The 23,405-nt window shown below is 26.3% G+C and overlaps 1 protein-coding gene across 1 annotated transcript; it reads left to right on the top strand.

Annotated features, from left to right (window-relative positions):
* The first annotated feature begins 3,457 nt into the window (after positions 1-3,457).
* Positions 3,458-17,208, top strand: LOC107438094 (retinal homeobox protein Rax). Its single transcript, XM_016050272.4, has 6 exons — positions 3,458-3,621; positions 9,045-9,342; positions 10,338-10,428; positions 11,674-11,797; positions 13,401-13,473; positions 14,490-17,208. Exons 2-6 carry the CDS (start codon positions 9,051-9,053, stop codon positions 14,984-14,986), a joined length of 1,077 nt encoding a protein of 358 aa, XP_015905758.1. The 5' UTR covers positions 3,458-3,621; positions 9,045-9,050; the 3' UTR covers positions 14,987-17,208.
* Positions 17,209-23,405: the final 6,197 nt, after the last annotated feature.

The raw sequence follows: 23,405 nt of genomic DNA, 5'->3' as shown, positions 1-23,405 counted from the left end.
AGTCTATTTTAAAAAAAAACCTAAAAAAATAATAAAAAAATTACGGAATTTACTTGCACCGGCGAAATGGAAAAGCACCACTAATTTTAATGTATAATTATTTTTATGAAAGATTCAAATTTAATTTTTTTCCCAATGCTAACCTGGATATTGACATTTGTCTTTCGGATATCAAAACGGCATGATTAGTTAAACACTCATTCAGGGGCACCATATTGGTGGGCCAACGTTGCTCCCACAGTAAGAAGGACATACAGTACGGAGAATAAAGGGGAAAAACATCCATGCCTTGTCCGGCATTTAAACCCAGGCCCTTTTTAGACATGCAGTTCATTGATCACCATACAACTGGTTGACAAGTTTAAAAATCCCAGTTTTATAAGTATTTTTTTCTACATCGGTAATTGTTTTTATATCTAATTTACATATAATTAAAAATTTTATATAAATATGTAATTGTATTAATATTGTTATTCTTTTATATTTATCCTTTTTTCACAAAAGAAAAAAATCTGCATCAAATTAAAAATATAAATCATGTATAATGCCTTTAAATTTTATGTTAAACTTACAACAAAAACTTATAACCAAACTCACAATTTCTAAATATAATTATGTAAAATGTTCATTAAAATTTCAGGTAATCCTGTGAATCATAACAAATATAGCAAGTCTAGTTTTTATGTTTAACAATTAATACTGTATTAAAGAGACTTATGAAAATTTAGTACAAAATAAAGCTTGTTTTACGGGATACCTTTTTGAAATAAATTTTTTCTAAATCTTAAACACAAATCTTAATCCAATTTAAAATTCATATCTTCTAGCCTAATTCAAATTTTTAAAACTATGAACTTAAAGAAAACAAGTTGAGTGTTTGGAAGAATCCAAAATTTATTTACAGGAGTTCTGAAACCTTGTTGAACCATAATATTGATCAATTGCGCTCATTCATATTTGAACCACATTATCGGATTTGCATAATATCATTTTTTAATTGGAAGGAAATCGAGATTGAATATAAATGATTCAGCTGTTTTGAGTGATAGTGAGCTTGAAGCTTAATATAAATCAACGTTGAACCATTTTTTATTTATTTATTTATTTTTTGAAAGTGAGAAATAGTGAGAACAGAAGTATATGTACGAGTCATCAATAGATCTAATTTTGCCATTTTTGCAAAGCAACTAATGAACTTAAATTTCTTAACTATTTCCAGTTTTTTCCTTTCCATTTTTTTTTTTGGGGGGGGGTAAAATAGATTTTTTTAAGAAAAAACGAAATACCTTGAATAATTTTTGATCTAATAATCGCAATTTCACAATCCCTACTAGGACTTAAACTTAATGGTTCATGAAGGTGACCTCAAATATACTAATTAATTTGTGTGGACGATATTTTAAGTTACGAAACCAGACACAAAAGCGTACCATCTCTAATTATAAAAAAACCTTTGTTTCGACGGATTTATATTTCATATCCTCAAAATATGGCTTGTAGCCGCAGTCTGGGAAATTTGGCTCTGATAGTTTGGTCAGGACAGCGATCGAAAGCTTATACTCCATAATGTTAATTATGACTTGATTAATTAATAATGTAACCATACTGTTAATTATGGTTAATTATTTAGCCACTTGAAATTTTTTTCACACAATTATAAAGTTTATCCAAACGTTTATCCGATGATAAATTAACGCAATAAATGATTTTAATAATTATTTATTTATTTTTAGTGTTTTGCTTAATTAAAAAACATTTTGAAAAAAAAATTAACAAAAATTTTTTGAAATGTATGGCACGTTATTTTTTTTACCTCATTTTAAAGAAAATATTTTTACAAGGCAAAAAACAGAATTTGAAAGAAATCGGTTGTATGGTTCCTGAGAAATCAATTTTAAGAAAGTCGCATATTTAAAATTTGTGTTTCACAGGAACTATCAAGCAGACTTTTGCTCAAATTTTGTATTTTGCTTTGTAAAATTATTAAAATTGTTTGACTTACAATTCAACACAGACTTGCTTATTTTCACAGACAACAGGGAGGAAGGGTGCTCTAGTTATGCCTACATTAAACTCTGAAATTCCGTTATCTTCAATTTAAAAAAATAATAATAATTAAAAATGGCAGCAGCAATTTTGAACACCATCTGATTAGATGTTTCTCTATTTATTATGAGTAGTATTATGTTCTGCATTCAAACTATTTGATACTTAAATGATGTATTTAAACTATATGAAACGGAAAGATTTCGGAAAATCTTATAGACTTATAAAATTAAAGCTTAAATTCAGTTTTATGCGAAGTTACTCCTTTTATTTTAATTTAATCCTAAAATTCTTCCTAAAATCCTAAATTTCTATAGTAAACGTAGAAGTTAAAGCAAGTATGAAAAGGGGTGTTACTTAATTTTGCTAGCAAGAGGAGAAAGAGGGCTCAAATATGAGAGGGGAAAAAAATGCTTACATAATATTTTAATGGTCCCCAAACAAATTAAAAAAATTTTTTTGTCATCTTTCAGCCAATCTACTTAGCAACGAAGTTCTCAAAATTAAATTCAAATTAAAAATAAATAAATAAAAATAAATTAATAAATAAAAAATTGAAATAAATTATTCAAACTAGACAACAAACTGTATGTTTAACTTACATATGTCTTTCAGACGATGTAGATTATGCAAAATTACACTAACGAAGTTGTGGCAATTTTTAATTTTGACGTTTTAAGTTGTAAATATATCTTAATAATTTTCGCATGAATGTTCTACTTAAAAAAAAAATAATAAAAATAAATTGATAAATAAAAAATTGAAATACATTATACAAACTAGGCAACAAACTGCTTGTTTAACTTACGTATATCTTTCAAACGATGTAGATTACGTAAAATCAAACTTGCGAAGAAATTATGATAATTTTAAATTTCGACTTATTTTTTAAATTTATAGATAAATCACTACCTAATACGCAATTTTTTCCGAGCGAGGCCATATTAGTTTTAGCTGTTTTTTCTTAAAAGCATTTTAGATACTCGTTTGCGGTAAGAAAAAAAAAATCGAAAAGCCGTCAGAGCCGTTAAAAAACATTCTCTATCTAAATGTCCGAGAAAGAAGTCGAATATATTGGCAAAGACCCAATGAGACTAACTACTTGTCAAAAAACAGAGAAGGAAAAAAAAAGTAACTTTTACAGATCATCTCCTACGCATCAATTCAAGCTAAAGATCAACAGCATCATATATCCCCTTCTGAAAAGAAATAAAAAAAAGAAAAAGTAGAGAATAGAGGTGAAAAAAAATATTCCCATTAGAAATATATTATCCAATAGTAGCGGTCTACCTCTGCACAAATCCCTGTGTCCCACTCCTGGCATCACCCTGCTTCCCATTGGCTTGGATCTCTGTTGGTAGGCGTTCCCACCAGCTTTCAGCTCACTATATCTAATTCAGTTGGCACCGGCAATCTACACAAAATACTCTCTCAACTTAAATTGCGACTATCTTTTAACAAAAATTGCCCATATCGGTTATAAAACTTTTACAAGTCCGGTAAAAATCAATCAAGAATCCTGATCGGGAATTACGACTTCAAAAAAAGCAGATCACTTTGCGTGTGCACCAGGAAGTAAGTACCACTGATTGTTTCGTTGAAGATCTTGTATTTGTTCTAATTCGGGTTTTATTGGTCTTTATTAGACGGGTTGAAATTATTTAATTTAGCCAATCGAGCCTGCTTAGGTTTAATCATAGGACGCAGTAGCAAAGGAGATCAATGAATGAATATTGGATGTGATGTGTGTCTACTCAGGATATTTAATTAAGGTTCTGTTGAGGACATTTGAAAAGTTTTATGTGCTTGAGTCATGCTGTTAGTTGTTTTCTTAAGAACTGTAATAATAATTTCTTATGGTTTTTTTTTCTTCTCTCCTCTTTTGACAACGAGTCATCTTAGCTGATTAAAGCTGTGACATTTCAAATCAGCATTCATTAATAAAAATTTATTAAAGAAGGAGTATTTAAAGAAGTAAACGGATTCGTTTTACTTATTCAGAAAATTTTCAACACACTTAGAGGTATAACACTTCTCGTCGTGAGAAATTGGATATAAACAATATAAACGATCTTTTTACCTTGGATTGAATGTAGTGTAATACTGCTTTATTTAGGGGAAGATTATCATTTTATCACTTTGCTACTCAAATGCTCAATGCTATTTTGTATTAGGTTTTTGAATCTCCGTGTGAATTGAATTGAAAAGGAAAAATTATCACTTTACTTCTTAAATACTATCTTATACTATTTTTGAATGAGGATTTTTTTTAATCTCTACATGACTTGAACTGAATCTAGTCTAGCATTTAGGGAGAGATTATCACTTTATTACTTTACTATTTAAATGCACTCTAATACTATTTTCATGAAAATAAATCTCTACGTGATTTGAATTGAATAATATGTCACTTAAGGAAAAATTATCATTTTTTTTAATTTTACTTTATGAAATCACTAAAAAACTATTCTATATGAAGTTTCTTTAAGCTGTGAATGACCTGAATTGAATTCAGTTTATTATTACTGACAAACGGTTTTCAATTTTACTGTTTTACTGCTTAGATGCACTCAATAATATTACTTTGTATGAGGATATGAGTCCTTAAATTTCATCATGAATGGAATAAAATAGTCTTACTACTACTTTTAATATTTACTTATATTACTTTGTATGAATAAGAGGTTTTAAATTTCTACATGGTTAGAATAGAGTCCATACTAGTATTTTATACACTTTCATTACTTTTTTATAATTAAAGGAGTTTATACATCTCTAAGTGACTTGAATAGAATCCAGTCTTGTTAATACTTCATTTAATGAAATATTATCACCTTATCACTTACTTTATTAATTAATTAAAAATTCTCTCATGTTGTTTTTATGAGGTTTTGAAATCTAGAATTGAATCTAGTCTACATGACTAGAATTGAATCTAGTCTATACTGAGAAAAAAAATATCACCAAAACTACTAGAAAATGGTAAATTTTACAGTGATTCTGTCTCTATGGGAACACCGAAAAGCTCGGTAATTTTTACCGGAATGCTTTGGTAATATGGTTAATAAAATATGGTTTTAAAATGAGTGATAAAATTTGGTAAATGGAGTAAAATTTGGAATGAGAATTATAATTTTGTGAACCAGAATTCCCGGTAAGCCGTGATCAAGAATAAGTGCCGAAAGAATATTTTAAAAACAATATATTTTAGTTCTTATTAACAAAATTATGTTTTTTTTTTTGTTTTTTTGGTGGGAAAAAAAGTATAAGTGTTATTAATACAGTATGTTAGTTTTACCAGCATTTTTCTTTCTCCTTGTACTATTATCTTACTTAAGAAAAGATTATCACTTTATATTAAATAAATACACTCTAATATTATATTTTATTATATTAACAGTATGAGTTGGACGGAAATATTAATTCGACTTTCAAACTAGACCAAATTTTCAATATTATATTTAATGAAAAATAGTATTATTTATTATTTATTGTTTCACTTTTAACAATTTCGTAAATTAAAAATTTAATAAATATTAAATAATTACTCACAGTTTTAAAATAAATAGTTAGTACTAATTCAAAAAAACAAACATTTAATTAAATGCCTTAAAATACATTCGTATTTTTGTGAATTTTAAAATTGTGTATGATGTATTAAGCGATCTTGCCATGATTTGAATGTTGGTTAGCTCTTTTACAAATATGACGGTATAACTCTAAAATATATTTTTCTTACAATTACATTATTTGTTCTTTCGAGTGATATTATATTTAATAACAATTTTACTGCAATAATTAAACATGCAAATGAAATTACTGCAATTTAGACAGAAGTGTTTTATACTTTGATCGCCATCTTATAACTTTTTTTTAAAGCAATTTCAAATGGCAAATTAAAAAAATTCTTAATTTAAAAAGGTCCAGAGAAAATTAATATTCAAAAGAATTTCAAAACATAATCAAAAAAAATTTCATTTGATTTCAAATGATCGTTAACAATGCTTTACAATATTTATAAAATAAAGTCTCTGAATTTATTTATAAATGCATTTCATTCAAATCGTAAGACAGATTTTTTGTTGTTGATGTTTTTTTCTCTTGTGATTTAATTAATTGTATTAAATTAAGTTTAAAGATATTTATTATAAAAATTTTTTCATCAAATGAACCATTATTTTTTTACAAATACTTACATTTAAAAGTATTTTATCTTACTTCATAATGTGAACAATGATGTAAACAACGCATTATTAATACAATGTGTACAGCATTTTCTTATTCCCAGGAAAGGCGATTTAATTTGCACATTATTTAATTTGCACATTATTTCATTAAATAAAACTGATATATTAAAATATTTTTTCCTTAATATTTTCTTATCTAATATTCTTATAAGTGAATGCAATCAAATTTTAAAATATTTCATTAAAAATATATAAAATTCAGGCATGTCATGCACACTTGCATGTTAATAACAATTTAATTTATGCACACTTTCTATAATTTAACAAATATATTTTTCTTCGTACAAACGTATAATTTTCAAATCAATATTTCTTACTCATACCCTACTTATTCATTTGTTCTTAGTATCTTCAAGTTATCTGAAAAAGTAAACTAATTGATTGCTCATAATACAAACAAAATATAATTATCTATAATAGTAATTTACAACAAAAGCCTACATTTTCATAAATCTATTAAGTTTAGTAAAAGAAAACGTTAAAAATTATATCTATAAATCCATTGCTTCTACTTTTTTGAAACAAAAATATTACATGATCATTTAATTGTATTTCTTATTTAAGTCATTTTTAATCATCCTATCAAATAATCCATTAATCAAAGAGACCATTTGGAGAGCGCTCTATAAATAAAGACAATTTGTAAGAAACATTTTTTAAAATAATTTTTAAAAAATATCTTTCTCAAAAGATGACTATTTGCCATAACAAAATTTAAATGTACTTACTGATGTTTTAGCTCTGTAAATGTGTACCTCTTACTGACATTACTATTACTAATGTACTAACACTAGAATTACTAGCATACTTACATTAAAATTACTAGTGCACTTACATTACAATTTTCAGCGTTGCAAGTACTTGAATAGCTGTTGATTTTAAATTAAAGAGCATCATTTTGAATTAAAACTATTTTTTAGGGTATATTTTTATCTAATTAACACATTGTTTGATCAAACTCAATGAAATTAATTAGCATAATAACTTGTTTTGCAATTTAGAATTTGTAAAACAATTCTGAAAAATATGAATATTATATTTCTAACCTTCTTTCAAGTAATTTTCTTAGTTTTTTTTCTTTTTAAGTAGATTAAATTATGTTGGGGGATTTTAATTCCATTGCAAAATAAGTGATGTAAATTACTATTAAAACAAGTTTTGCTCTTCGATTGTTTTTAACAAAGTTCATCAAAATGTAAATTTAAAATTATTTCAAATATTTAGTTTTAATATTAACACAAATAATAACATTTATTCATTGAATAACGTTCTTAATTGATTGAAATATATTTTCTTAAGCTCTTCAACGAGTGCAATTCATTTAAATGTTTGCAGTAAACAAATCAAATATAAAGCCGAAGAAAATTGCAACGTTTTAAATAAATAAACTAATATGATGTAAAATAAAATGCGACTACACATAATAATTAATAGAGATATGACACCTAGTACTATACTTATACTTTATTTAATGAGTTTAAGTACTATACTTATACTTATACTTTATTTAATCGTCATAAAGTGCAATTTAGTTAAAAATTTAAGAAAATTCTAAAATAAATAAATACAAGAAAATGCAATTCTTAAATATATAATAATCTGAGAAAATGTAAACAGCACAATATTGCAGATTATAAAATACAACTAATATGTGAGTATGTTTTTGAATGGTGTTCTAACTAATATGTTATTAAAACCATTATTTGTTTAAATTATATACTCACAATTACAATCAGCAAAAAGTACAATTGGCTTTAAGATTTGGTAGAATTCTAAGAAATAAAAATGATATAAATGATAATAAAAAATAAGCTAAGAAGTTGTAGAACTATATATTTTAAAAATATATTACTGCGTATGACATATTACTATTATAAAAATATATAGTATTTAACTCTTTATAACAAAGAGAACATAATATTAATTAAATGGTAATATTTAATTTATTTACAAAACTTTTACATTGAGATACTCAAAATTTTCTTAAATTAACCAATGATGTTCGAAAAATCTTAAATTATATTTAAAAATTTATTTGTTGTAACATTTTCTTTCGTGAAATATGATTAATTAATTTTTGCTTGTTCGGACTTTAGTACCAATTATGTAACTACTTAATTATCTTCAGTTCCAATTACTTAATTATTTACCCCTAATACCCCTTTTCCTTGGCGAGGATGGGAGAAACAATACATTAATTATCTTAAGCATGGTTGTGGTAGTATAAAGTGAAGAAGAAAAAAAAATTGGTACTATTCCGTTTCGAAAGGCTATAGAAAATTCTCTGAACTATTATTGATGCCAATTATTATTAATTAATGTTGGTAATAAATACAACTAATATCATGGTAATATTAAGCAGAGTCTTAAGACCGTGATGGCTCAAGTAATAGAGTGCTCGCCTCCCAATGAGGTGACCCGGGTTCAATTACCAGCGATGCTGGTCGATACGAATTCCCCACGCGGCTTGTACTGATTGCAGCGCTGACGTAAAATACCTTCAGAGGTAGATGAATCATAGGATAGAATCTTCTTGCTGACAGGCAAACGGGGGTCCTCCCCGAAAAGTCCTCCATGAAGGCAAGTTTCTCCCAATACTTGATCCAGAAGTTCCCTTGCCTTCTGGATTGAGTTCAAAATGAAAAGGCTGCGTAGTTGAACCTTGGTAGCTGTGACTATAAAAACTCAAATTACATAAAATACGCAACAACAATAGTGTTTTATTTATTTGAACCTACCCTTATTTTTCAGGTTAGTATGCAATCAGGATCAAAACAATCTGAAAACAGAGGAAACTTCCACAGTATACAAGTTATGCTCGGACTTCAACAAGAACTGGGTTGTCAGCAACATGATGCCATTGCTGCAGTATCAGCTGCTTTGGGCTATAGTCCCCCACCAGGTCATCCTCAACAATCTCTCTCGTTTGGAGTTAGCAGTCCTAGTACTATGAGTAGCAACATGCTCGGTGGTATGACGCAGCAGCAATATACAACTGCCAGACTCAGAGATGGCTTTGCGGAACTCGCAGCTACCAAAGATTCAAATGGTAAAATAAATCATTTAAAATTATTTATTCACTTTTTAAAAAGACATTTGCAAGTTTTAAAAGTTAAATTGCTTGAGATTTTTCTTTCCATTAAAAGCATTAAAAAAATTACTTACGACTGGTTTTTAATATTTGTTAAATATTTTAACAGTAGGTCATCCTATTCATCAAATTCTCAACTGTTACCAGTTTTGCTAAGTTGAGATGTTACTTATCGCATTAGATCTTGGAATTTAAAATTTTATCACTTAACTATATTTTTGAAAAATTCTTTTTCTCCCACATTTTTCTTTAGCTATAAAAAAATAGAATAATGATAATAATAATTTGTAGTCTATGTGCTGCCTGATTAGATAATATGATTTATTTAAGTTAAGCTGTCTAGTGTTTAGCAAATGAATTTATCAATTTATAAATTTGATCAAATATGTCTATATTTTTAATTCCGTGTGTATCTTGTAATATCAATTAAAGAATACCTATAAACAGAAATTGCTTACAGATATTTTTTTTTGAAAAAAATTTTTTTCTTCCTTTTCTCTTTTGTTTTTTGAAATATTGTCCAATGTTAAAACTGCTTGTTTTTGATAAAGTTGTTTTGTTTTATGTGTTATTTTATGTGTTAGCTATTATTTTATGAGTAAAAACAGCTTGTCTTATAGTAATTTTGTGTTCACGGTGATGTATGAGAAAAATGTACTCATATAATATGATTATAAGTTTTTAGCTATTTTAATTAAAAATAGGTAAATTTGAATACAAAAAGAGAGTTAATTAATATTTGAGTATAATATGTGAGATATATATCAGCTTAAGACCATAAATTTTTGTTGAATCTGCCATGAAAAATAATATAGTTCACACTCATAATGATTTTTGAGCATAGATATGCATGAGTTTGAATAAACGTGAGTTTAAATCTAAAAAATGAAAAGAGTGCTGATAAATTATTCAAGACAATTAGTTGAAGGTTTGTATTTTTATTATTTTTTCAGATAATGTAAAGCAAGTCAACTCTGCTTCTGACAAAAATTCAGGAACGGCCAGCAGTACAACAGAAAAAGCTGTAAAAAAGAAAAAGACAAGGTTAGTTGGTATTCAATAAGTGAGAGTTTATAATCCATTAATAAATTAAAATTATAAATGGGTGCAACTAATTAATGTCTAATGGGATTATAACTCATTAGATAAATCTGAATTTGAAATTAAAAAATGTAATTTTAGTGCAGTTTGGATACATTGCAAACATACAATATTTAAGGAAACTAGTCCCCTAACATATCAGTATCCTTGCTTGCAAGTGAAATATTTATTTATTTATCTACTCACTTAAAGCTTATGTTATTACTATTACAGTAAAGTAAGAAAATGACTTTTTCTCAGTGAGAAAGATAATTTACTTTAGTTTAATAATTTATTCTCAATTTTTATAATTTTTAATTGAAAGTTTTTGAAAATTATTATGAAATTTTGCTTTTATAAAGCGCATTTAAATTTTTAAAATACTTTTATTTGATTGTTTAAAAGATGAATATAAATTCTTTAGTGTAAAAAATATTTTCGTTTTAAAGTAGAAAAGTAATGAATTTTCTTTTAAATACCGAGATACATTTTAACGTTTAAAATTCAAGAGCTAGTAAGTTAAAATTAAATATTTGTAATACCAAAGCTACAAATGATCAATTCAATTATAATATTAATGGAAGTATAATTTTTAAAGAATTCAGAAAATATTTTATGTCTCATTTTTCTATTAATATTTTATGTGATCTTTCAGGAATGACATTTAAAATGCATTATATTATATAGAAATCATTATTTTTCGACATAAATTTAAGTACTTAATTTGATGATATTTCTTTCTTACCATTATTTAAATCTCAATATTTATCAAACGTTTGACTATAAAATATCAATTTTTTTTTTATTTTTAAGACAGACTTAAAAATAATTTCTTGCGATATCAACCGAAAAAATACAAGTTTGCTTATTTATTTGTTAACAAATTTACTAGCATTCAATAAAATTTACTATCATTTATGAAATACAATTTGAATAATAATTTTTTTCAGATTTCAGCAAAACTTTATATTTAAATAACTTCTTTTTTGCAATTTTCCTTGCGTCTTAAATGTAAGGTTTGTTCCAGCTTTTTTTTTTTGTACGTAAAACAAAAAACGGACCCTTAAAGTAGGATTCGTTCAGCTTTTTAAAATTTAAGAAATTAAAATAATTATAGTATACACACTTTTTTTTGAAAAATGTTACAAGCAGGTAAAATTTATGATTAGTGGGTGTGCAGATAATATATATATATTTTTTTGATTGTAGAACAACGTTCACGGCCTATCAGTTGGAAGAATTAGAAAGAGCATTTCAGAGAGCACCATATCCAGATGTTTTTGCTAGAGAAGAATTGGCAATGAGGTTACAACTAAGTGAATCTAGAGTTCAGGTACGATGCATTTTATTTTTATTTTAAATCATTTTAAGAAAATAGACTTTGTGAAATTGGTTTACATCATATATCCATCGACATCGCATGTCCCTATTTTAAATAGTCTTATTTTAAAATAGAATCTACTTTGATAAGGCAACTTATTTAGAATTGTCTTATATATATTTATTTACAAGACTGATTGTCTACTTTAGTAATACAGTTTACATAGAATGCAGATGCAAAACTAGATTTACTCTTAATATAAGAGCAGAATATTGAAATGGGGGGCTGTTCAAAGATTTTAAGGGGGGGGGAGTTTGTGAGATTTTTTTTTGTTGCTAAAAATAAGAAAGGAAGTGTATGGGCAATGCTTACTTTAGATATAAAATTACCCCTTCCCATTTTAAATTTTTTTAAATGCAAACAAATAAAAAAAAGATGAAGAAAAAAAACATTTCTGAAAATATCAAATTTGACAGTTGAAAAAAAATTCGTCTAAATATTTCCAAAATTCTAGAAAATAGATTAAAACATTAACTTTTTTCGTAAAGTTTCATAATTTAATTTTGCATTTTTTAAAATTACAATATTGTTGTTTGTGCGTTAGTTAAATCAAAAAAAGGGAGTTGATGTACTTTCTTAAATTTCTAAAAAAAATTCTACATTTTACTGACAAGGAGAGAAGGGAAGTCTAATAGTGCCAAAAACATGCTCATTTGATTGGTTCAAAATTCGAATAGAGGATTGGAATTCGTTTGAACATAAATTGAAAAAAAATAGAAGATTTTTTAAGGGCAATTTAACTCGTTAAAATTATATGCAAAGTTATTTTATTTCTGAAAATATTTGCAATTCAAAATACACATAACATACAAGAAATAATAAACTTAATAACCTTAGCATACATATTTTTTTTAATGAAATTTTTTTTCCAGTTTATTTGTTACAGATTGGCAATGCCATGTTCATCAAAGTTTATGCTAACAACTTATGCTATGCTTAAAAGTTTAGGACTAAGATGCTAAAACTAAATCTTTAGGTTTTAAAATGAATTAAAAACAATTTATCCTATTTTATTTTATAAACAATTTATATTATAGGATATATTACGTAAAATTATATCGATAATAAGGTTTGTGAAAGTACTCTATTATGAAAGACACATTTGAAAATGATGCAAAATAAAGATTCAAGGTTTATGAATTCGATGAATACTGAAAAAAGATGTTAGTGCAAAAAAAGAAAAGAAAAATGGGTGCAGAATTTAAAAATTCGTTGTATTAAACATTAAGTGTTAAAAAGCATTTCCATAAATCTGCCAGGAATTTTAAAAACACTTTTTATCATTGAATTCACAACAAAATGTAACATTTAAGCATTTAATCCTTTAAAATTTTATCCCCATAATCTTTTGATTGAACTCAAATAATCATTTACTGCTCATAAATTGAATTTCCTTTACTTTGTAATGATATTTACAAGTATGTTTTCTAAAATTCTGGGTTTTTAAAAATATAGTAAGTGTTTAGTAAATTGCTAATTACATTACTAAAATGAATGAAAACTTATTATTAATTGAATGTTATTCACATGTTTAACATGAAGTAATTTTTTTTAGGTATGGTTTCAAAACAGACGTGCAAAATGGAGGAAACGTGAACCACCGAGAAAAAACAATTATTTACAAACAGGTATTTAATTTGCATATTATTTTTGAAAAATGCATTAAATATTTTTTTTAATGTTAAATAATTATTTAAGAAAGCGCATTAACATACCATATTTTATTAGATAAGATGTTATTACTGATAGATTAATATTTGTTTCTATTAAAGGCATAAAAAAATATTTCTTTCAATTTTCGTTTTATTGCTTAAATTATCATTTAAGAACTGTTAAGGAATAACAAGCATATTCTTAAATGCATGAAAAGTGTGGCATACTGCTAAATTTTGAATTTTCATGGTTGCAGCTAAATGAAAATATTGAGAGCGAGAGAATTATTTAAAAATTACTTCAATAAATTTTGTCTTTTTTTAAGCAAAAGAATTAACAGGAGTATTAGTAAAATTTGAAATACGTAATATTATTAAACAATTATTTAATTTTTTAAAAATATTTGTGGCAGCAAATGGATTATGAATGTATAAGTAATGTATATTAAGAGCTTTGATATATAATAATGAAAAATTCATTAAATTATTAATCCATTATTCCTTCTAATTTCGTAAAAAAATTACTAATAGTGATAAATAATTGCAAAAATTTGATTTATATTCAATTCTTTTTCTTAATATTTCATTGGTTTCGTTAAAGAATGTCCTTTTAATATTTTATATGCATTTTCAAAATTAAAAGCTTTATTTTGTTGAAATTTTTATTTAACACATTTCTGTTAACATTTTGTATGCATTTTTTCAACAAATATACTTTCTAAATTTAGTTTCTACTAAAAAAAACTAACTATCTAAATAGTGGAAGAAAATATTTAATATGCTCCACGCACAAAGTATTTTAAATAAATTCGTAATCATTGCTTATCTTAAAACAATATTGAGGAGCAATTTAATTCAAAAACATCAGCTTTGTAAATGGTGGCTAAAAGGTGTTTATAACTCAAACATTAATAGATTAATTATTTATAATATTTATCTTATTATGTTTGTTTTCATTTTCTATGGAGAATTTAAATAATTTTTTCTTACAGCCACATCAACTTCAATGACAAAAACCTTCGCCAACACCGCCCCTTTACCATCCTTGTCTGCAAACATAGACAGCGGATGGGCTAGTTTCACCTCGAATCCGTACGAATTTGGCTTTCAAAACGCTCTTGCAACATCCCCTTACACCGGATTCTCGACAAATCCTCATAGCAATTTATCCACGTCCTCCGCCACTACCGGATTCTATGGTGGAATGATTTCGCAGGGAGATCCTCTTTTGCCGTCTCTAACCTCCACTCGATCTGATTTGCATCACAATTCCGTTCTTAATAGGTCGCCAAGTCCACCTATGGAAAATATCTCATCACGTTCATATGGTGGAAGCCCAAACAATTCTGGCGACAAAAAACTCAGTGGACTTGTCGGACTTGATGCAGCTGATGTTGATCCTCATCGCTTGACTTCCCTTCCACCTCTTATGCTCAAAAGTAAGGACAATTCCGTGTCACCATTACCGTCACTAGATTTCTTTACTTAGGCTTGCAGAATTTTTTTCATGTTCTTGAACTGAGTAAAATTAACCTACGTAAAGAAGGCATGAAACTGTTTGAAATTACATTTGAAAATGTATGGTGTGAAAAAAGTGTTGTAATGTATGGGGTAAAAATAGTAATGGTGACACAATTCCTTGTCACCATTACCGTCACTAGATTTCTTTACTTAGGTTTGCAGAATTCTTTGCGTATTCTTGTACTGCGTACAATTAACCTACGTAAAGAAGGCATGAAACTGTTTGAAATTACATTTGAAAATGTATAGTGTGAAAAAAGTGTTGTAATGTATGGTGTGAAAATAGTAATGGTGACACAATTCCTTGTCACCATTGCCGTCACTAGATTTTCTTACTTAGGCTAGCAAATTTCTTTGCATGTTCTTGAACTGCGTAAAATTAATCTACATAAAGAAAGCATGAAACTGTTTAGAGATTTCATTTGAAAATGTATGATGTAAAAAAAGGGTTGTAATGTATGATTTATAAAAAGTAATGGCGACACAATTCCTTGTCACCATTACCATCACTAGATTTCTTTACTTAGGCTTGCAGATTTCTTTGCATGTTCTTGAACTGCGTACAATTAATCTACATAAAGAAGGCATGAAACTGTTTAGAGATTACATTTGAAAATGTATGATGTAAAAAAAGGGTTGTAATGTATGATTTATAAAAAGTAATGGTGACACAATTCCTTGACACCATTACCATCACTAGATTTCTTTACTTAGGCTTGCAGATTTCTTTGCATGTTCTTGAACAATGTAAAATTCAACTACGCAAAGAAGATATGATACTGTTAAGAGATTACATTTGAAATTTTTGGTGCAAATAAGAAAGTGTTATTTTTAAGCCGTATGTATTAAAATGAAGTGTAACTAAGAACGGGGAAATGTGTAGGCTAAAAATGCATGAAACATTTTTACATTATGTACAGTATTTTTACACCGTGTAAAATATTTTGCAATTGTATACCATGCGTGTTACAAAGGGAGGTATCAGAAATGTCATTGATAAGTCATATTATCTTTCATCTCAAATCATTTAGGTTTAAAAATACCTAAATATTTTCTTGCTAATGATGATAATTTTTTTTTTGTTTATTTAGCTTTTTTCCTTGATCGTGAAGATAATTTCCATCTTCTTTTAAAGTTTCCATTCCTTCCTTTTATATTGAATAAAAAAATGTCCAAATTTCAGGATTTTGGCGATAAAAGAAAAGTTAATAGTTTTAAATTTACTTTGAAAATAATATAAGAATATTGCTTCGGAAAAAAGAACTATATTCGTATTGGATATGGCGGCATATTATAAAATTTGAAGAGAATTTGAGCAAATTAATTATGATGTAATTTTTTATTCTCTGAAATTTCAAAAATAAATATTTTCTTAATGAAAGAAAATAGGTTTAATCATTTTTTACAAATTTTTTACTATTTTTATAATAGGTTTGATTATTTTTCTTAAAAATTTAGATTATAAAAAGTTATTTAAAAGTGTCACCTTCAGTTTCTTCTTTATAAGTAAATTAGTTGATAGAATAAATAATTGACTTGTATTGAAATTATTTTTAAAAAAATTTATAAAGTTTACTTTTTGAACTTGAATTAGATTATTTAAAAGAAGATAAGGTAGTTCTAGGAAGGCAAAAAAGAAGATAATGGTATCTCATTTCTCGAAATAGTAAACTAAAACTCATTTTAACAAAAATCATTTTTTATCGAAGCATAAAATTTTATATAAGCATTTTCATTGTTCAAGAAAATCAACTAAGTGTGTTAACTGATTGTACATAGTTTGAACATTTAGCGTAAGTATATCTTTCAAATTGAAATTTCGAAAAATATTGTTTGTTTAGTTTTTCTCTTTTGTGCTATCAATAAAAATGTTTATAGTCATACAAAATAAAATATTAAGACATTTGTACAGATGTAATATCATATGTATTATGTACGCTTACTGCACATCGCAATTGGCAACACCATAGTGCCTTAAACATGGTTTTACACTACAATTTTACGTATTTTTTTCGCTCAATTGTGTTGTAAATACAAATTTTGTCTTTTAAAAAGTTGAATGTTAATTTTTATTGTACCTTGAATTGTTCCAATATTTATGTAAACTTTGTATAAAGCTTAAATTTTAACAAAATTCTCGATTATTACTTCATGTTTGTACTCTTTATATAATAAAACTATGAGTTTTTATTGGTTTTGTAGTTTTTCTCTGGTTTAATATTATGTTTTTTAGAGCTTGCACTAAGGATTTCAATTTATTATTCAGTAAATTAGCAATTATCAAAAGTATTTACTAATTTTCGAAAGTTTTCTCCAAATACAAATCTTAATAATTTTTTATGATTAATTTTCCACCATAGAAATCTATATTATGGTAGTTTGTTGCCGGCATATATTATTTGGATTTAATTCTAATTGGTTATGAGGCGTATCTACCGAAAATTTCATGTAATCGAATAAAAAAATACTGATTTGTTTGGAAAAATTCCTTTTGACGATATTTTAAGGATCGAGGATATATATTTTTAAGGATATATATTTTTTTAAGGATATATATTTTTCTTTCCAGTGGAAAAAAAATCATTCTCTAATACTTTCGCCAAAGTACGATTTCATTCGCCAAATATACGATTTTATCGCATTTGGCGAGGTGGTGAATGCTTAGCGTGGGCTCTAGATTTTTATTATTGCAAGTAAGAAAACAATAAGAAAAAAAACTTTTTATAAAAGTTGGTTCTGTAAAATTTGATCAAAACTTTACCGAAACAAAACTTTACGAAAACAGATCACTAAACACAACATCCTATTAATGATACAGTATAGAATTTAGATATATAGATATAGATAGTGTTTTCCATTAATTTAAATGCTAAGAAAAAAAGCAACGATTAAATTTCCTTAAGAATGCATGCTTCTTCATATATGCTCTTCTTCAAGGTTTACACTTCCTCAGTTGTTTCCAGAATATTCTAATTAATCTAATGAAACATTAAACAAGGGGGTAAACTTAATATTATTCTATACAATTCAAAACAACTTATGACAAAAATGAACGAATAATAATAATTAGGGGTGTGCAGCTAACTACACTGTAAAAATTCCCTGATCAAATTACGGTATAAAGTACCAGTACTATAGGTGCTTCATCTGTGAAATCCATTTTTACCATGAAATATTATACTATAATTTCACAATATCTATTAAATTAAAGTGATTGATTAGACGATAATTATTATTATAAATTTTCGGTATATTTGGTTTTCTGCTCCAGTAAAATGGATTTTATGGTAAAAAGCACCGGTTCCTTGAGTGTCGGTACTTTTTATCGTAAAATGATCCGGAATTTCTTACAGTGCATTTGGGCTGGAATCACTTGAATCACTACAGAAGTAGTAGCTTAAGCAGTAGTCATCAAAATTTAAAAATTTTACCAGAATAATAATTATCCCCAAGGAAATAGTTTTTTTATTTTATTATCATGCGTAATTTCCCAATAATAAATGTCAAAGGCACAAGTAACTCTGAGGATTTTTCTTATGTGATTTCACAGTTGTATAAGTGCCTAATTTTAAACTGACATCGTAAAATTTAAATGTTACAGTTTTATTTAGTTAACAGCATAGACTATCAAACATTTATATATATATATATATATACAAANTTTTTTTCTAAACCAATATAAATAAAACAGCAAATAATAATCGTACATTTTAAAGCAGTAAATGTTTTTCTTCTTCTTCTTTTTATTTTTTTTAATTTTTATTTTGATATATGAGCAACTGCCATTAGATAAAATACTGGTCATTAACCATTCTATGCAAATATTTAAATGTTTTACATTTATGATATATATTTTTCAATCCAATTTAATTTAACCGTATCCAGTTAAATATTTTAAATTAATCACAAAGGAATTATTTAAATCAACATGTTATAGATTGTATATGTATAGAATGTCATAGATTTTCATAACATGAAAAGTGATAAATTATCCATAAACGCAAGACTTAAATCGTCTTTTTATAGTTTTGTGCTACTTTTTTAAATCATATTTATTTTTTTTCTTCGAAAAATAGACGTAAAATATTTGAATACATTCATGCACTCAAAGGAAAATGTTATACTGCCAAATTATTGCTTATTTTGGATGAAGGTACACAGTAAAAAAATCAGGATCAAATTACTCTAGAAAGTACCGACATTTAGAGTGCCGATATTTTTTTCCCCCGTAATATCCCTTTTTACTGGAATATGTAGCGGATAATAAAATCTGATAAACAGTAATGACATTTTTACAGTAATAATTACCGTAAAATCACTTAATCACTGTAATATAAATAAATATTACTGCAAAAATTACGGTATAGTGATTTAAGGAAAAAAAAGGATTTTACGGATGATGCACCCAAAATGTCGGTACTTTATACCCTAATTTGGTCCGGATGTTTTATAGTGTATGTTTTCAATATTACGTAAGATGAATACAATACTGTGATTGCAAGCTATAATATTACAATAATGATTTGATTCGGATATACAAGAATAATGTAAAAATAGAATAATAAAACTTAGTAAGACAATTTTAAATAATTGAAACAATATTTACAATTGTGATTATAAAATAATTCAAATATATTCCCATTTCAAAATTAATAAGTTTTAAAATTTCACTATAAATTTTAAAGTATTTTTAGTTTAATCATTTGATTGTAACAAATGTCTAAATTTGATGAAAATTAAGATCCTTTTTGATTACTTTTGCTAAAAATTATCAAAATATTGCTTTTACTCTAATAGAAATTCGAAATTTAAATTTTATTATATGAGATGTTTTGTTTTTAAATATAATGCGATTTTAAAAGGATTTTCCTCTTATAGAAATTTTTAATTGCAATTTGTAAGCTTTACTAATCAAAATAAGAACAAATCTGTTGGGTTTTTTTCCGACTATATTAAAATTAATAAAAAAAATTATGACTGATTTTGCATTTTTATTCTTTTTAAATCTTGCAGAAAATATCCGTCATAGAAGAAAATGTAACTGTAATTTTAGTCTCTATTAACCAATAATATATTTATAATGAATTTTACCAGATAGATTGAGAATATTATAGAATTGATCAAACAGGAAAAAATCTCGAGTTAAATAGTGCAGTTTAACTGTTAAATCAAATGACTTAAAAGTAATTGAAACCTTAAACCAATAAAAATTTAAAATTAATGTAACTTTCAGCTTAGGTAGAAATACTTAAATTAGCTAAAGTAGAAATCAGCTAAAGTAGAAATACTTAAGTAGAAAACACCTTTTTTCATGGAAAACTAGAAATAGGCATATTTATAACTAATAGGTAATGTATTCTTCTGTCTGTTAATGTTAATAGTTTTTTAAATATTAAGTAAGAAAAAGTTATTGCGAAAAAGAAAAACAAAAAGATTTCCTCTTTGAATATTGCAATTTAATATTTTTTTTAGATAAAAAAGTAAGAATAATCTCTGTTTGTTTATGAAGCATATTTAGTTAATTTTACTTATTTCTCAGATATATAGAACTCTTGTGGCAACATAGTTTTACCAGCTCTATCTATTTATTAATAAACCCCTTTTAAGAAATACCTTAACATGATAACTCCGGCTGTTTCTAACTGTTAATAAACTCTCTTTGTTTAAGAAATACCTTTACATAATTTTATTAATTTCACTCATTTATTTAACTTTTTTAACAACATAATAACTCCGACTATATCTAAAAGAAATAGCATTCTGCATACAGAATACTAATAAATAAGGCCATATTGCAGTAATGTTTTCTAAATTTAAGTTAGCTTTAAATAATAAAAGTACTGTTATTTTTAATTACAATTTAATTCTATTCAAATCTTTAAGAATCTCTAACGATTTATGAGAAAGATAACCATCATAACTAGAATATCGAGCGTTTTCATTAGGAACTAAATTGCCAAATGAAGAACTCGAATTAAGGCAATATTGAGAGCAATGCTCTAATCATTCGAGAATGTTCGACAACTGTAAATTTCGCTATAACATTTTGTTCGCATTCAATGTTTAAACATCTATATCGAATAATATAACTACATAAACATCAATTCCAAATTTGATCATTTTTTCGTTTGTAACAAAAAAATTATCAAGTATTAAAAAAATTCTTGAGATGATATATAATTAGCTCAAAATTAACCAATGAGCGTGTGTTTATTGAAGGAAAGGTTTGAATTTCTAAATCATTCGATATTCTTCGACAACCTTAAATTTTGTTATAACATTTCATTCGCATTCGATGTTTAAACATTTATATGGAAGAATATAATTATTTAAGCATGGATTCCTAATTTGATCAGTTTTTTTTGTGTATATCAAAAAAAATTATCAAGTACGAAAAATAATTCCTGAGATGATATATAATTAGTTCAAAATCAATCAATACACGTGTATGCTTAGAAGGATAGGTTCTTATTCCTAAATCATTCGATATTGTTCGACGACCATAAATTTCCTTATAATATTTTGTTCTAAGTTCATGTTTAAGCAGCTATTTCGGAGAATATAACTGTCTAAACATCAATTCCTGATCTGTACATTTTTCTCAAAGAATAAAAAAAACAGATGATATATAATTAGCTCAAGATCACTCAATACATGTGTATACATGGAAGAAGGATAAGTTCGAATTCCTAAATCACTCGATATTGTTCGACAACCATAAATTTCATTATCATTTTTTCATATGTGCAGCTGCAGAGAGAAAGAAAGAAGGTTCGAAGGAAAGATATCATGTGATTGGTGCGTCATTTGGATTCCTCTGCTTTGTTCTTTTACGCCATTTTTATTTTTATAGGCTACGAGAAGATGATTGGTGGCGACTCATTGCCTCCACTAATCAAATATAATTGAGGAAGTCGCTGCTACACTAATTCTCCGTTAGCTCTCTCATCAACTCTTGAAACAGAATAGACAAATGGGTTGCCGCAACGGAAAAAAAATATTCAAGTCTGCATTCATGAAATTATCGCCAAAGTCAGAATGTCTTTCACCATGGCATATAGCTGAAAATAATAATATGTAATTATGTTCAAATACCAATGTATATATAAGATACTTTTAGATCAAAAAATTATTTAAAAAAATTCTTTTTATAGTTAAAGTTAAGAGAATCTATGTACAAGTCAACAAAACTATTAAAAAATTTCAAAAGCTATTCGTTTTATGAATCACTATCAAATCACGATTAAAAGCGATTAAAAACGATTAAAAAAATCTTTTATTGGAATGGTCAAGTTAGGAGAATCTACCTACAATTCAAAACTGCAAAACACTCTCCAAATATATTCGCTTTATGAATCTTGATCAAATCATGAATTATCAAAAGTTATTTAAAAAAAATCTTTTAATCGTTATGTTAAAGTTAGGAGAAACTGCGTAAAAGTCAACAAAACTATCAAATTTTTTAAAAAACTATTCATTTCATGGATTACGATCAAATCATGAATGATCAAAAAGCGATTAGAAAAATATTTTTATAGTTATGTTAAAGTAAGGACAATCTACAGATATAGGACAAAATAATAGGAACATCTGTGCATAGAGGTAGTATGTGCAGGTGTTCCTATTATTTTGTCCTATACCTAGATATAGTTCAAATCACTGCTTTATAACATTAGTTTGCAAAAATTTAAATAAACGTTCTCGAAACATTTCTTAAAAATAGGCCGTTACAAATTCTATAAAATTTCATATTATTACTATCAATTAGGCCATGAATTATCCATTGCAGATACAAATAGTTCCCATTCAGACAAGTATTTCCAAGTAGTCCCTGCAAAAAACAATCGCTTTTGATCCTCTTTTGCCCCTGCCGGTCTTGAATAAAAAAGCATAAAACTTTTTGCAACACTTTTTATTAATAATGCTGACTACATTCGTTTTTGATGCATTTTCAATGCTATTTTATTATCCTGCTATAATTCAATACAATAATAATTAACTATTTAATGGAATTTTCATTAAAGCTTTATAAATTATTAAATTGTTAATAATCTTTTAAACTTCCATTAGTCAACTTTTGTCAGCGATATTTTCTGTGATGTAAATTTACTAATATTTTTTATTTCTTTAACGCTGAAGAAGGAGAGAAAATAGTCATTTTACGATGATTAGTTTCGACGAATCTTTTACAAAAGTAATCTTTCAGAAACGCATCTTTTACAAAATATCTAAATCTATAAAAAAAATCTATGATTTTATTCCATCTGTAGAACTATGTATCTCTAAACATACAAAACTTACCTTACAGCAAATTACATCTATTCATACAATTTATCATACACTAGCAAAATACACACGCGCATCTCTCGCAATAAGTGTAAAAAAAA

Source organism: Parasteatoda tepidariorum, chromosome 2 (genome assembly GCF_043381705.1).
Source record: "Parasteatoda tepidariorum isolate YZ-2023 chromosome 2, CAS_Ptep_4.0, whole genome shotgun sequence".
Classification (NCBI taxonomy): Eukaryota; Metazoa; Arthropoda; class Arachnida; order Araneae; family Theridiidae; genus Parasteatoda; species Parasteatoda tepidariorum.
This window is presented reverse-complemented; position numbering and strand designations above follow the sequence as displayed.